General features: G+C 39.6%; 1 protein-coding gene and 1 long non-coding RNA gene across 3 annotated transcripts in view; one reads left to right on the top strand and one right to left on the bottom strand.

The window, feature by feature from the left end:
• LOC116040939 (copine-9-like) overlaps positions 1-16,685 on the top strand; it is an 87,869-nt gene that overhangs the window by 48,454 nt on the left and 22,730 nt on the right. For both annotated transcript variants that reach the window (XM_031286680.2, XM_031286681.2), the window contains 5 exons: positions 10,057-10,120; positions 11,248-11,351; positions 12,497-12,601; positions 15,278-15,319; positions 15,599-15,674. In XM_031286680.2, the coding sequence (XP_031142540.1) occupies positions 10,057-10,120; positions 11,248-11,351; positions 12,497-12,601; positions 15,278-15,319; positions 15,599-15,674 (391 nt within the window). The remainder of the gene's footprint in view (positions 1-10,056; positions 10,121-11,247; positions 11,352-12,496; positions 12,602-15,277; positions 15,320-15,598; positions 15,675-16,685) is intronic.
• Positions 7,520-8,611, bottom strand: LOC116040940. Its single transcript, XR_004102795.2, has 3 exons — positions 8,599-8,611; positions 8,421-8,422; positions 7,520-7,642 (listed from the first exon to the last, which is right to left on the bottom strand). It is a non-coding gene; the product is annotated as an uncharacterized LOC116040940 (long non-coding RNA).

The raw sequence follows: 16,685 nt of genomic DNA, 5'->3' as shown, positions 1-16,685 counted from the left end.
AGGTCTAGACCACACTCTACAATTTACAAAGACCCAACAATTCCAGTAATTAGATATGACCCCAAGGATAACCAGTGTTCTATCAAGAGACAGTACTTTGTTTCACTTCATTAATAGCAGATGGCAGCTCAGCCTGTTGTTTCCCATGAGCTGTTTACAGCTTATGAAATAACTCACAGCTGCCTTGCTTTGATGGTATTTTGCATAGGTGTTGTGGAAGATTTTGCATAGTGTCAAAACCAATAGACATAAAGAGTGTTTTGTTGCGATCATATGATTCAAGCTTACAGCGATAGAAACACATCTTGAAAACAGAGCTTTAACAAGTCTCTGTGGCATCATATGCACTTCATGATGAGAAGCAGAACAGGCTAAATACTTTTAATATTTATCAGAGGAACAGCATGCCATTATTATTCTGTAGTCAGTGAGCAGTCAAGGCTCAGACTCTGGAGTCCAGGCAGTTCTTGCATCCGGTGGGCTAGCTGGCGGGTGTGCAGTTGGACAGACACTGTAGATGAATTCATAAATTATTCTCTCACTGTAGCTGCCTGCTACAGCTGGGGGGAAGTGTGAGCGAGAACCCATCGACTTTAAAACTACGTCATGGAAGATGAGGTCTCCCTCTTTCCTCTGTGTCCTTAAATCAATTTTGCCTGACCTGGTCACTTCTTTTTTTTCCCCCTTTTTCTCTAATTTTCTGTTAGTTGTCTTGCTCCTTCTTCTCTATTTTAGTATCAAAGCTAAATAAGTATGTGTCAGGGGTCCTTTGATGGGGCTGTTATTCTGCATTTTGGTTCATCGTGACACTGAACTGGGACACAGCTGAAATATTCAGGGTCAGTGAACAGCAGCTCTGCCTCCTGGCTTTGCCTCAGGGTCCCCGTTTCCAAAAAGTTGATGAAAATGTAACAACATTATTCCCCTTCGAAAAGGGCGGCTATAAAATAAAATAGGCTAATTACGTGTAATATAAATTGCAAAATCATTCATTGTAACTTTCATACTACATATGACATTATTCAAATAAAGCTGAACTGAATAACAAATGGACATTAGGATGGCATCTTCTGCACCATTTTTAATGCGGTTAACGTGCTGTTTTCCTAAAACTATAGCAAATATATATATATTTTTTTTGTAAAGGTTTCCTTGCAGTTACAATTTTAAAACCATCCCCTCCGTCCCAACCCACATCAAAATTTGTCTCTCAACCTCTACAACAATCAAAAATCAAATAGCAAGTTATATGACACTATAACAGTAGCAGCTCCCCTTATGTCTTCCAAATGGCCTCCTGATTCTCTCATACACCCCAAATTTGTGTCAGTCTCTCCATGGACAAACATTGCACAATATTCTTGATCCAAGCATCCAATTGTAGGTGCCTCCAATTTCTTCCAGATGAGAGCTAGTATAGTATACTGCCTGTAGTGTAGCAAAATCAACAAATGTATATTTTGTATTGTTGGATACAGGTGCAGCAAAATCATCTTAGGGTCAATTGGAATGTTCACAGACAAGATGAACAGAGTTTTATTGGTACCTCCCTCCACAGACATAATCCGGCTAAGAAGTAGCACTTTTCAGAGGTGGAGATTGAAACCCTGATATCTCAGGTTCATTTGCACCAACGTGTACTATTTAGCACCCTGAAAACTGGTATTAAAGGCTGTAGAAAGAATGCGGAATGGAAGGAGATCACTGATGCAGTCAACAGTGTTGCCGTGGTAAATTGGACTCCAGCTGAAGTTTATTTAATTTATACATCCTTGACATATGCTATAGTCTTTATAGTAATATACAGGCTTATATTGCAATCTCTAAGGCCTACATGGTGTACCTATATTTAAATAAACACACACACTCACGACTTTAAAAGAGAAACGAAAACCTGAAGAAAACATGTTTCCTGTATTGAGTGTCATTGCCAAATTATACAACACTATACCTTTTAAAAGCGAAGAATAACGTCCTGTCTCATTCGTATAGCCCTCAGTTGGGGCTGTGCTGGGCACTGCTCTCTGGGCATCGGGTCATCTGGCTCCATCACTACATTTAGGCTAGGTTTTCCTGCCCGATGTTGTGCAGAACCCCACAGGCTAAAACAATGTTGCAGACTTTTTCTGCCGTGTATAGTAGGGTCCCCCCTGCTGATGCAAGACAGAGCCATCTGCCCTTAATCAATCCGATGGAGCGCTCCACCGTGGCCTGTGCGCATACGTGTGCACTGTTGTACTGGCGCATAGACGTCCTCCAAAAGAGCCAGATCTGCCATTGCTGATAAGTGATCAACTGATGACTTCTCCTTCTCCCGTTAAACTGATTATATGCTGCACCGCAAGTCCACACTGACTCGAAAACTTGCGTACACAAGTTCAGACCAGACATGAGATTTTATCGCAGCCTACGCTCACGTTCAAATTGATAAATGCCTTGCTTTGCGTAGGAATTGGCGTACGCCCGTCCTATGGCCTGTTGAGTTGGTGTATCTCTGCAGCAGCCAATTATATTGGAGTAGCTTTAAATTAGAGTTTGCTGTTTTTTTCTGAGATGCGTCACAAGTTTTCTTCCAATCATTTTCTGAAATGTCCTCTTTTAAGTCCGCCATCCGTGTCTCTAGTCTTAACTATCGATGTTTCTTTAGAGCCAGATGCAAGCCAGTTTTATATTGATCAAATCAAACCCATTTCATTGCAATTGTTTGTTATAATTCCTTTTGAGGATGAGAGTGCAGGAATTCCGACTGATTGGTTTTGCATAGAAGAAATAAAGTTCCTCACTTGGAGATATTAAAAAAGCAATGTTTCCTTGGAATGTCATATATTGGAGAGATTTCTTCAAAGGTCATTATCCCTTCTTTAAAGAGGTCCATATATTCATATTTTACTGTACTGTGTGTGTGTGTGTGTGTGTGTGTGTGTGTGTGTGAGAGAGAGAGAGAGAGAGAAGGAAGAGGAGTCTGGATATTAAGGCCCAAACACATCATGACCGTGCCATACAATTTGACTTTGCTGTCAGTGGAGCTGTCAACTGTGGAAACAATGGATGTCTGTCAGTATACTTTTCAAAAGCAAAAATGCTTCTAGTTTTTCTCTGTTCTTTTAGAGTTTGATGACAGATGTTGTACCCACTTACAAAAAAAAAGAGGTCAATGACATAACTAGCTGATGACAGACGTTGTTGCTGCACTGTTGCTGATTTTAACAGTGCTGCCCTACCTGTAGAAATGCTTCAAATTGTCCAGAATCCTATCCTCGTGAGAAAAACAACAGCATTAGTTATTTGTTCAAAATGCCTAAAGCAGTTTATGTTGGAACATTAACGTTTTACTAAATATATTATTGTAATTATGATTATATAACGTTGTGTACCAACCCAGTCTCACGGCAGTTCGTGAAATGGTCACGTAATTTAATCTATTTGATTCGTGTACACAAACACGTTTATCTCGTTTTTTTCATGATGGTCAGCACGTTTTTTAAACTAATGTATTTCAATGGGAAGCATCTTTTTAGTGATCACAGCACGATTCTCAATGAGAAGATGACGTAGCATTAAGAGCGATTACGGTAGCTAGTAGTATGAAAGCCCGAAATTCCGCGTAGGGAGGTTGGTTGGGGTGGTGGATGGGTCAAACAACACAGGACTTTCACCCAGGAGACTGGGGATCGTGTCCCGTGTGTCACGTTTCCTAAACCCAACCGTACCATTCTTTTACTAAACCCAACCGTGGCGTTCTTCTTTTACTAAACCCAACAACACAACCGTGCCGTTGTTGTCCCGCAACCCGTTCTTCTTTTCCTAAACCCAACCTGTCCCGCTGTATACAGCTATGCAATTGTTGGTATTATAAAAAAATGTGCTGACTGTCACGAAAAAAAAACGAGATAAACGTGTTCGTGTACACGAATGAACGTGACCATTTCACGAACTGCCGTAAGACTGTGTTGTGTGTACGTGTGGTCTGGATGCATGCTGGTGTATCTCCAGGTGGGTTTCTGTTGGCTGGTCAAAGGTCCTGGCCAATTTTTATTTCCACTCCACCCTACTGTTTCAAAAAAGTTTAAAGTTAATTTATTTTTATTTTTTTAATTATTAAATATTTAGATAAATGGATGGAGGTGACTGTGAGTCTGTCGCTTTGATTTGGTCACAATCAGTCTGTGATGCATCTTGTCTTAGGCCGTAGTTAGAATAGTCTTTTCAATGTGACTTTTGTCATCTGATCATGCCAGGACACATTAACTGTCCAGTCTGTAGCCTACACTCTGAGATCGGATCTTGTTCGCATTGGGATTCGATCAGCAGACCACATGCCGATGTGGCCCGACTCACATTGAGTTCGGCTCTCAGTGAGTTGTGGATAATATGTGGGCACAATCTGGACAATTTTATCAAATGTAGGTCTCTTATGTCATCTCCCCGCCACACGGGAGATCCTTTCACGAACAAGAACAAAGTAAACTGGGGCTGGTATCTGAAATGAGCTGTTCTGCACAATGAGTAACTCTCCTGCATACCTGCGGTAACTTTCAGACAGCTGCTTTATTTTACTGTTTCATGTTCACTTTCCGCTGTAAGGAGTCGTGTTAAGTTACTGCTGATTAAGAAACTTAGTATTTCCTGATTTTGCTGCTTGACAAAGAAAGCGTTTAAATAATAAAATAACGCAGGACTTTTATTGTGAAGAATTTATAGGAAATCAAATGTGTTTATCATTAAATTAGCGGAGCTTTGTTAGCGGCTAGAACAAAGCTGGGAGACCTGCTGCCACCATTACAATAATGTTGTATCACCGCGGAAATATATCCGATCGCCTTCTGATCAGGCAGGTAGCATTGAAGTGATAGGTGTGGACACAGCTGGGTTCCAATCTGGTGTATCTGATCACAAAAGTTGCATTGAAGAAACCAGTGTATAACTACGGCCTTAGGATGCTCAGATGTCAGAGCTTTATGCCAGCACGTGAAAGTTGGTGTCAGAAACGTGCAGGATCCTGTTACCTCTAACATTTATTTTCTCACCTGACTGTGATAATGATCCCAGTCAATTTTCAAGACCTGATGGTTCGTGCGTCCGTGCGTGCGAGCTTGCGTGCGTGCGCGTTTATCCTCCCTTTCCTTTCTCTAATCCTTCTTTTTTCATCCCCTTGTCATTTCTTCTTCTCCCATCCCACCTTCTCTTCCTCCGCCTCCATCTCTTTTAACCTTATCTTGTGATTCAGGGAAGCATGAAGCTTGGCCCTTTTTGTGCCCCAATTGACACAAAGTTACCCCTCATTTTCTTCTCCCACTCCCAATCTGTTCCTCCTTTCCTTTTCGCTCAGTCTACTCTATAGACCGCCACTCTATTTTTTTCTTTTGCCCGATTGCTCCGTCTTTTGTGATGGTTCAGTGAATTGTTCTTTCGCCACAGTTAGTTCAGTCTCAAGACTTTGCGTTAAATGGGAGTTTAAATGGGAGAGAAACAAAAGAAACAAAAGAAGAGGGAAAAACAACATTTACAAGCTTTAACCTTGAATGCATCTTAGAAAAGACTGAGTGGGAGATGGAAGAGATGGATACATTTGTGTTCGTGTATGCAAAATAATTCCTCAGATTCGGAACATCATATGCTAAAAAACACATTGAACATTATATATCAAAATAATATGGTCTTAAATTATTTCTTTTTGACTACTGTATTAGATTAGGCTATATATTGCTCAATAAGTCCTCTCCTTTGTTGGTCATTCAACCTCCAGTATGAGGTGAAACTCTGCTTGAATCACTTGAGGAAATATTGAATTGCTTTAATTGTTTCGTTAATGTGTCATTACAAGTACCCTGTGGAGAGATTTTCTCCTTTTAGTAGCATTATCACGGTTTTTTGAGGCAGCACTGTTTTGTTTGCATCTTGTGCTCGAAGGAAAACACATGCCTGCTCAAGGTTTAATGAAATAGGCCTTTTCACAACAGACATTTTACCTTTTCTAAGTAGGAAATGCACAGATGTTACTGATAACATTGTTCTGTTCAAGTGTCCCAATAGGACATGACAGTGTGCCATTAATTGCATTTTCATCCACATCTTTTTATTATGCACATTTTGAATTTGGGCCATCAAAACCTGAATGAAAATACCGTGAATTTAAAGGAGAAGAGAAACATTGCAAAATCTTTATAGGAAGTGCCTCTCCATTGTTACCACATCTGACGTGCCCTTAAGCAAGGCATTTTACCTCCAACTGCTCTAATGGAGCTCCTCAGTGGCCAAATTAGATTGTTGTAATGGGTCGCTGCCAGCATTTGCTCTCAGAGCAGTAACCCTAGTTAGAACAGAATCATTTTATTAAATAACTATTGCTTTGCAGGCTGTTCAAGGGCATTATTAATTTGTATAAACATGTTAGCAATGGAAGAAGCATACACTGGAATCACTTCCAGTCCACTGTGTGAGTATAGATAACATGCCTGATAAGTGCTTGGAAGGGTGTTTACAAAATGCACTTACAATTTTTTTTTTATTGCTAACAAGCATCAATCTATACTAACGTCACTTTTTCAAAACACTTTATATACCATTAACGTAATTGTGTGAATGCTGATTCAGCAGCATTCACAGTATTGTTATCCGATTCTTCATTCTTTCTTTGGTCGCCTCTAACTTCTGCTCAGCTACAAAAAATCATTCAAATATCAAAATGTTCAGCTCTTTAAGAACTTGATGGGACTTCTTCAACATTTGTTCTTCTATTTATTCTTTTTAAAATATTAAGCTTTTTTTTTTTTTTTTTTTTGAAAGGCTTCAAATCCTCTTCTACTTCAAATCTATCTCCAACGTCATACTTTCACATACAGACACCAATCAAACTTTAAACCATTCACAAAAACTTCAGCTATTAGGCTGTATCTCAGCAGTCTAATGTCTTTAACAGTTGCTGTGAAAATTAAGTTTAAGTTTAATGTTCTTTTCAGGAAGTTTATAATGGGTGTGTATTGTGTGACGATGTCATCACTAGAGCACGGAGCCTTAAACAAAACATCCTAGTCCCTTCTCTATAACTTACTCTCACGGCCACAATTTCTCCTTGTCATACAACATATATACAGTTGTGTTCAAAATAATAGCAGTCCAACATCACTAACCTCATAAATCTAATTTTTTGGTAGAAGTGATATTTCTACATGGCAAATAATTTACTAGTTGTTGTAGTAGAGTCATAGAAAACCAACAGATCGAACAGTCATGACATGCATGTTGCTCATTCTCTGTAATTGAATCTGTAATTGAAAGGGGCATGTTCAAAATAATAGCAGTGTTGTGTTCAATTAGTGAGGTGATTGATTCTGTGAAGAAACAGGTGTCAATTATGGCCCATATTGAAGGAAAGAAGGAAGCAAATGTGCATGCTGGTTATAGTGCATTTCACACTGAAATACTCAGAAAAATGGGTCGTTCCAGACATTGCTCTGAGGAACAGCGGACTTTGATTAAAAAGTTGATTGGAGAGGGGAAAACATACAGTATAAAGAAGTGCAGAAAAGTATAGGCTGCTCAGCCAAAATGATTTCAAATGCCTTGAAATGGTATCCAAAGCCTGAACGACATGGGAAAAAATGGTCAACTACCATTTGAATGGATCAAAGAATAGCCAAAACTCAACCAAAAAGGCTCAACCAATGATCAGCTCCAGGAAAATCAAAGAAGACTTCAAGTTACCTGTAAGTACTGTTACGATCAGAAGAAGGCTATGTGAAGCAAAGCTATTAGCTAGAAGCCCCCGCAAAGTCCCATTGCTGAAAAAAAGACATGTACTGAATAGGTTGAAATTTTTGGGTCTAGGGGCCGCAGACAGTTTGTCCGACGACCCCCATGCACTGAATTCAAGCCACAGTACACTCTGAAAACAGTAAAGCATGGTGGTGCAAACATCCTGTTATAGGGATGTTTCTCATACTGTGGTATTGGGCCTATTTATCGCATACCAGGGATCATGGATCAGTTTCAATACATCAAAATACTTGAAGAGGTCATGTTGCCTTATGCTGACGAGGAAATGCCTTTGAAATGGGTCTTTCAACAAGATAATGACCCAAAACACACCAGTAAGCGAACAAAGATTGATATTATGGAGTGGCCAGCCCAATCCCCAGACCTCAATCCCATAGAAAACTTGTGGGGTGACATCAAAAATGCTGTTTCTGAGGCAAAACCCAGTAATGCAGAGGAATTGTGGAATGTAGTTCAATCGTCCTGGGCTGAAATACCTGTTCACAGGTGCCAGAAGTTGGTCAACTCCATGCAACACAGATGTGAAGCAGTTCTTAGAAATAATGGTTATGTAACTAAATATTAGTGCAGTGATTCAAAGTAAAGCAAACCCTTGAGACATTTTTTTCAGTTTATACAGTAAATATTTGAGTTTGTAAAGAAACTGCTATTATTCTGAACACAACTGTACATCAAAACCTGTATGCTTGTCTACGTTCAGCAAGTGTGCTCATTTAAGCAATAGGACTTATACATTTTGCTCGGCGAGCTTCCAAATGACAACAGTTCCAAATCTTCCATCCTCCATTCGCTGCCCATGTTAAACATCCTTGACATTTCCACGCAAAGGCACAACTAACCACTCTTTAGAATCGCTTATATGCCCACATTTGTTTTATATTTCCACAAATCTTATATCAATAGACAGTCAAATTGCAACTACAGACAGTAATATGTCGTTCGCTTGCCACTGCTGTGCCACTGTTCTAACACCTACAACTTTCATACAATATGGCTATTATTCAACTTTTAAAGATATATTAATTAAAACAATTATCACTTTTCCACATTTCTTACAACTTCACCTTCTTACATTTTAACCAGCAATCCAGTTTAGCTTTAGCATTAGTTTTCCAAAAAAAACTTTAATTATTCCACATCTCTTTTACATTAGTGGTGTTATTCAACTTGTCACTGAAATTCATACCAATTAAAACAATTCCCACTTTTCCAACTATTCTCACTAATTAACTTCTTACAGATTTAAGCTATTAATCCAGTTTAGCTTTAGCAATTTAGCTATTCAGCATTCACACAATGCATTTTCTAGTAATGTATGTATTAGTATTTGTTTGTATTATTAATATTTAATATGCATTACCGTTTATATATCTACATTACCGACATAAATCTGGCCAAACCGTTAACCTTGCCTCCAAAACTCACTCAAACCACCAAAACTTCTGAAAATAAGCTTGTCTCATTAAGAAAGCAAACATTGTCACTCAGAACACAGTGACCTAAAAAAACACTAACAACAGGGAGCATTACATAAATGATTAACTTTGAAGTTTGAATGAATATCCACATAAATCAGTATTTCATTATAGAATAAAAATAACCCTTTTCACTTTATTGACTTTACTAGTGTATATGGAACAAGAATGAATCAGAAATTTGCTTTAATATCCTTTGTTTTCTATTTCTCTGCATATGGTAATTTACTTTTGTTTTGAATGTGCTGTAACAGTTTTGAAAATAGTGTATTATGAGCAATCTGCTACAGATATAAAGTGTTTTGCAGGTGGTGAAGCATGAATGAGAAAAGAGTTAATTGGATTTTGGAAAATGTGGTCATTTAATGCATTTTGTGTGAAAGCGATGAAAAAGGATTCACAGTTTTGTCCACATAGACTTCTGTTTCACTGACTGTGTAAATAGTTTTGACAATGTGACTTCATATTTGACCAATGCATGTTAGCAATCGAGTGAAACTGTAAGATCCACAGGATTTATGTGCCTGAGTTGGACTGGTGTGCCTTTTCGTTAGTGAAATGTGAATGTTAAAAAAGTTAGAAAATGAATGCTTAGAATAAAATATACATCACTTTGTCTAAAAGGCACCCATCTTCAAAAGAAAAGTAAGTGCAAATGTGAGCTTTTTCTTGTAAATATGACAATCTGCACTGTGTGCACAAAACCAAGTTGTAGCTATGAATGACATCTGCTTGGCAATTGTATTTTTTATGGCATGCCTCAATTACCTTCTTTCTCTATGTGTGTCTCTCCTTTCACCCCCAGTGGGATTCCAGGGAAGAAGTTAGGAGTCATTATCTTTAATGCAGAGGAGCTCAGTAACTGCAGGGTCAGTACACACACACACACACACACACACACACACACACACACACACACACACACAACCTAAGTGTTATTTGAATATATTCATATTGTCTGCATTTGTTATTTACCCTGATGCTGTTGTTGTAATAGCTTGCAATCATCTTCCCCCACACACAAACACCCACACACACACACACACACACACACACACACACACACACACACACACAAATGGACGGTAAATGTTTAATAATGGTCCAATATTAAAAAAAAAAACAGATCATGATCTGTAACAAATGTGCAAAGTTTAACCTGTTAATCCCTTCATTGGGATCCCTCCCCCACCCCCAAGTTCATTTTTTTTCAGCATGGATAAATGCTTGATGTTCTGTTACCCAGACTCCCTTAATGTGTTTAAAACTAACTGTCAAGCCGGATTCCTGCTATAAACTAAGTGATTATCGTGGATGTGTTTACCATCGTTAAATCGTGGAAGTTTGGCTCTCGAAAAGATCTAAATGCTCTCGAAGTGTGTGCATGTGCGTGTGCGTGTGTGTGTGTGTGTGTGTGTGTGTGTGTGTGTGTGTGTGTGTGTGTGTGTGTATGTATGTGTGTGTGCTGACAACCCCGATCTGTCAATGAGAAGCTTAGGTATCCCATGATGCCATCCTACTGGAGGCAATAACTAAAGGGCCTTATTAGGAGCAATCCATCCACTCTTGTGCAGGGAAATAACATTCTCATTAACTGCTGTAACCACCCTGTATGAAGCCATTCCCTCTGCCTCTCTGACTATATTACAGACAGTTCTTAATGAATCAGTTTCTCCCAGTAGTAAAGTGTGTAATTTCAAAAAAACGCTAGATTGCAATCACTGCAATCAATGTATGCATTGGTCATAAAGCCGTTCCAACTGCTGGTGTTTGGGATTCTGATCCACGTTTGCATTTCCATTATGCATGAGTTGTTACATCGCCAATTACTTTGCTTTCAGAGCTCGGTTCCACGATTGTTGATGTCCCACATAAACCTGTGCCTTCCTCGCCAAGAAATACAGAAAAGAAAACAAATTGCTGACTTATGCTAAATGAAATTGCATCAAAATGACTATATTGCTGTCCAACTAAAACTGCTTGTCTTCTCTCTCAGGATATTGCTACCATGCAGTTGTGTGCCAACAAGCTGGACAAGAAAGACTTTTTTGGCAAGTCAGACCCCTTCTTGGTTTTCTACCGGAGTAATGAGGATGGAACGTGAGTCTGAGCATTTAGGGTGCACTCGAATGTTCGCCAATGTGTTTTAACCTTTTACCACCCACTGTCACGCCCCAAGAGACAATAGCAATATGTAGAACTTTCATGGACTGCTATTGTGGGGACATGAACAGATTTTATGTTACACAGTTGTTACAACTGACATTTGCAGTCTGACCTTAAGGGCCATCTCAAAAGTGCATGCACAATTGGAGAGCTTTTTTACATTTTTGTCAATAGCTTAAATAAATTTTTTCATACACTCTTCAAACTAACATGAGTCTCCTCCCATTGTTACAAACTCTGGTGTTTTGAGGTGGGGGGGAACCCTGCAATATGGCCAAATGTGATTATAATTTATAATGTCTTATTGTAAAGCCTCTTGTTCTGTTTCCACTATTCATTTACAGTCACTTACCTTTATTTCAACTCACCTTCAACTTACCTTTTCATCTTTTAAAGATGGGGCTCAAAAATGCATTAGATAGACAGATACTTAGATAATTACAAAAGGCAATTGCAGAAAGCTGAAGCCTTGAAAATATGCTGTCTCCTGACTTTTAAAGCAGCCTGGCAGTCCAAAAAATGTCATTTATCCCTGAAAGCATAAAGTCCAAATGCCCAAAAAACAGTTTGTGCATCATTTATTTACAAACAATTTCCTGCACATGTAAAATGTAGAATTAAGAAACTGCTGGTCAAAGCACCGCAGCCTCTGTAGATTTATTGGCTCTGCTCAGTGGAAAGCAGCAGCTGTGGTCTCACTGGGCAGTCACAAAAGTCTGCAAACAATGTATTGAACAAAGCAAGGAAATTGTTTCATGAACATTTTGGAGGTGAAGACTACGTATGGTCATGCAAATCAAATCAAATCTCACCCACCCACTGAGGCTAAGCTCAACCTTTAATATGATTACCTACTTCTGCTGCTCTGCCTTGGAGGGTTTTTGGGAGCAATGAAATTCTGCAATTCTGCCATGTCCCCCAGAGATGTACATATAAAAGAAAAACACCCTGCAAAGCATTCTGTAGCTTTCCAGAGCAAGCTGCGGATAAGTTATGTGGGATCATTATCACAGGTACAACGTGAGTAATATGAATGTGCTCTCCCTTTAGTGGCCTTGTGTGTGTTATTTTGCTGTCAGGTTCACCATCTGCCACAAGACAGAAGTGATCAAGAACACACTGAACCCAGTGTGGCAGCCCTTCACCATCCCTGTTAGAGCTCTCTGCAATGGCGACTACGACAGGTCAGAAAACACTTTGCACAGCTCTATTAGGTATCCTAATAAAGAGGGAATAAAATGTTGTGGTGGAATTTCTGGAAACACCATGTTGTGGTATAATGAGACAAAGGGAAAGCTTAGACAACACCAGGTCATTCATAGGTCACAGGTCAGAGGACAAGACCATTCCCAGCCAGTCTCTAATAACCTAGTCTATATCCACGACGTTCCACTTCCGGGATTGTTCAGTTGCCGTCGGAAATTCCGCCGGATTTCACTCTTTTCAGTCGGATGTCCGTTACCTTCCGCTTTCTTTGTGTTGGAATTTTAAACACCGGTGGATTTATGAGGACTATGGTTAACTGCTCCTCAGATCTCTGCAGGGTCTGTCCAGTCTGAGTTTTCTGTTGCACGACTAAAATGACCTTTGAACGAGCACACGTCCTTCCCGAGGCTATTTTGCAGAGCTGTGACGGCCTATTAAACATACCGACTTGAAGAGACAGAGGAGAAGCTCTGCCTTTATTTAAACATGCTACTAAAGGACTACGTTCATTCAAAGAGACTGAGCTACTTACCGCCGCCCAAGACAACTTTTGCACGAACACATGTTCCACCAAAATAAGTTCCTTCCCGAGGATATTTTGCAGCGGCACCGTGGCTCTGCCCGGTGCTTAGCGCCGCCCAAGATGATTGTGATTGGTAAAAAAACCAGAGCACGTTTTTCTCCCATCCCAGAATACTGTGTGGAGGTAGGTCTGGCAAAGCAAGACTACTAATAACCAAACCTGTTCATGTATAATTATGATTGTCTCTCTACAGATTCAGGGACTCTAGGCAGCTGCATGAAAAGGGAATGTTTTGTTTTAGGATTGTCTGCTTTTTGAGGTCGGTGGCCTTGCCACACTTTAGCGTACTTCCCAGAGAGAGAAAGATAGGCTGAACTAGGCTTTAGCATCTGTGTTTAGGTGGCTGCAATATCTTCTAAAGGTTCAGCTAAACATAATTCCTCCAGCATGAGTTTAAATACACCTTCAGGAGAACAGGAACTTCAGAGAGTTGGGACGGCACTGCACAATAACACATCGTGGTTAAACTGTGCTGCCTGCTTAATTGTCTCCTCAATTGAGTGTTCATTAAATGCTCCTGTGTAATTGATCAAAGTCTCCCGAACCTTATACACATATGTGAAATGAGTTGTGCTGCTTCTGAGTTTTTCCTTGACAATTGTGAGATATGTAATTACTATTTAGACAGTGAAGAAACATGTATGAAACAGCATAGATGTTAATAGGCCAACTGATTGTAATCCCTGTTTACATGAGCTACATAATTTCCTGTGTCCCAGGAAAGCACACATTATTTTCTATAATTAAATGACATAGGGGAACACTTAAGGCACAGGCAGGCTTTTATGTGGATGACATCACCTGTTGCTGGGGCGGTCAGAATAATGCCAGCAGTCGGTCATGGTGTCCCAGGGACCAGCACTGGTGTTATTGAGACTGACTCAGTTTTCACACAGCACTCTGTTATACATTCACAGTCAGATTGGACTGTGCTGAGCAGCTATGATAGACACTTGCTGCCAAATGCACACTGTATGAAATATGCATATACAGTGCCACTTGTGCTCTGCTTCTCTTTGTGATATTGTATAGGTTTTTGGGACTAATCATTAGTGATGTCCAATTAAAGCTTCATGAACCGTTAGTTGTATTCAACTAGATGGTGCTCTTGGTTTAAAGAAAAAGGCTCAAGGAATGGCAATTCTTTGTTGTAATTATCAGATGAATGGCGCCCACCCTCCCTTCATGCCTGGAGCTCCGGCAGAAAAAGTCCGCAGGGCTTGTATTACAGGCACTAGCGGCATGGAGAGGTAGGCCAGGTTCCGTTCATCTGCACGTACTGTGCTGCAGTAACACAGAGACGGGCTCGGGCATGCTTCAAACTCATGGTGTGAGCAGAACTGGAGTGAATTTGGAGCTGGGGAGATAAGGCGACGCTCCAACATTTTAAAAATCTGCTCTTCGCTCCATTCAAAATCCACCCGCTAGCACTCTGCTCACATGTTCTGCTGTGTGAGTTGGAAATATTTTCGGCAAATCAGTGCACACTGTGCCTTGCATAAAGGTAACTTTTCTTTTTTTTAAATTGACTTCTCCCCTAATACTTTTGCAGCACACAAAAATTAATAGGGGCGAACATTGTGGGTTTTCTCGGTAAAGCATGACTGTAAATCTAGCTACGATAAGGACTTTCAGAAACATGTGACATTTAAATCAAATGAAGTTTTATACATGTTACCCAGCCCAAAAACATAAAGTATATCTGGCTCTTCACATAATGCTGGAATTATGCATTTGTGGTACTGCATGCAAACTTAAAAATTGCATTCATTTTTCTCTCCTAGATGTACAATTGGTGATTTTCACTGGCTGGAAGCAGAGAGCATAGATGGGCTTTGTAATTCAGAGTTCACATAACAACCTGTACCTGCTGTGCCAATAACAATAATCCTCTTCAGCGTGACACTATTGAATCAGTGAATGTGTAATGCGGTTGTAATGCAGTGAAAGAAAGTTTTTTTTACTTCTTCTTAAGTCAATAGAACTACAGGTTCCCGTTTTATTGACAGGAGATGATCTGGTATATACTGTAGCAGACCTTCAGAAATAAGATATTCTCTGTCTATTTCAGGACTGTGAAGGTAGATGTCTATGACTGGGATCGAGATGGAAGGTAAAAATCAACTGTGGATAAGCACTTACTGTGGCCCAGTGGTTTACATTGATGTCTCTCAAATGTCAGAAGAAAATTAAACACCTTGTGTACATTCTGTAGATGAAAATGTGAAGTGTTTTGGTGTGCTACGAAACAACTTATTATGCAGCAGGGGAGAGAGAGATGGGGCAGATGCGGGAAGACAAAAATGGAGAAAGAGATGTGGCTGGAGATTATAAAATCCGATTATAAAATCTGTGTTCATGCTTGCCTGTCTTCGTGGGTGTTTGTCTGCAGCCATGACTTCATTGGCGAGTTCACCACCAGCTACAGAGAGCTGTCTCGGGGCCAGAACCAGTTCAATGTCTATGAGGTGAGACATGACATGGGGGTGGTTTGTTGTTTCTCACCTCTTTTTCATCATATGATAACCTTGTAAATGTAAATTGGATATATTAACTTCAGCTGGCTGGCTCTTCAAAAGGCTGAAAATCTCTACAACCCTCGCAAAGACTTGAACAACCTTTTAAGTAGTGAAGTAATAAAATATAGGTGATAAAAATAGGTGCTCTCAAAGAAAAAAGGCTGAAAACATTTTGTAGATGTAACTCTTTCCCCTGACACCAAAATGATGCAACCTTCAGAGGAATGGATGGTTTCATAAACAGCTACATAGATGGATAAATAAAAATCACACGAAAAGGTCCTGTAATGTTTAGTTTTTTTATGATTTTAAAGCTTTAGTGCGTAACTTTTTTATATTAATAAATGTCCATTACATTCAAGTCATTGCCAAATGAGTTGCTACAAAGCTAAATAAAAATCAGCTCTCTCTGTATTTCTCAGTATGGCTGTGTTCAGAAGATTGTGTCATCCGGTGACTTTCCCACGCAGAAACTCGAGTGAAGATAATTACCTCTTCTGAAGAGTCCATCATGTGTTTTTAATCCTCCATGTCCTCCTTGACTACTAGCAACTGTGTGGGGGAGTGCACGATCACGGAAGGCTTGTATCATGTGGACGTGCTGACAGTTTTGTTGTCATTACTTAGAATTCCTCATGGGGGAGACAGAAACTAAGCACTATTGCTTTAATGCTATTTTCTAACGTTTGTCGTTATGAGAAAGTTAAATGTATTAGATTGAATAAGATAAGGCCATCCTGTGGCCGGGCCTGTACTATGAAAGGCTGTTGGCCATTTTCTCCTAATTTCTTTCGCAGGATACACCCTATAATGCCTTCTTTGTTGTACAACTGTGACCAAACGTCAATACAAACACCAAGAATATATAAATGGTAAATGCAATGTTCCCTTTACACTATAATATACACTTAATTCTTACCTCTTTTACAGTTTTTCTCTATCAATTTTGGCACATATACT

The sequence above is a fragment of the Sander lucioperca genome, chromosome 12, assembly GCF_008315115.2.
Source record: "Sander lucioperca isolate FBNREF2018 chromosome 12, SLUC_FBN_1.2, whole genome shotgun sequence".
NCBI lineage: Eukaryota > Metazoa > Chordata > Actinopteri > Perciformes > Percidae > Sander > Sander lucioperca.
Note: the sequence above shows the minus strand (reverse complement) of the source record. Positions and strands in the feature narration are given on the sequence as shown.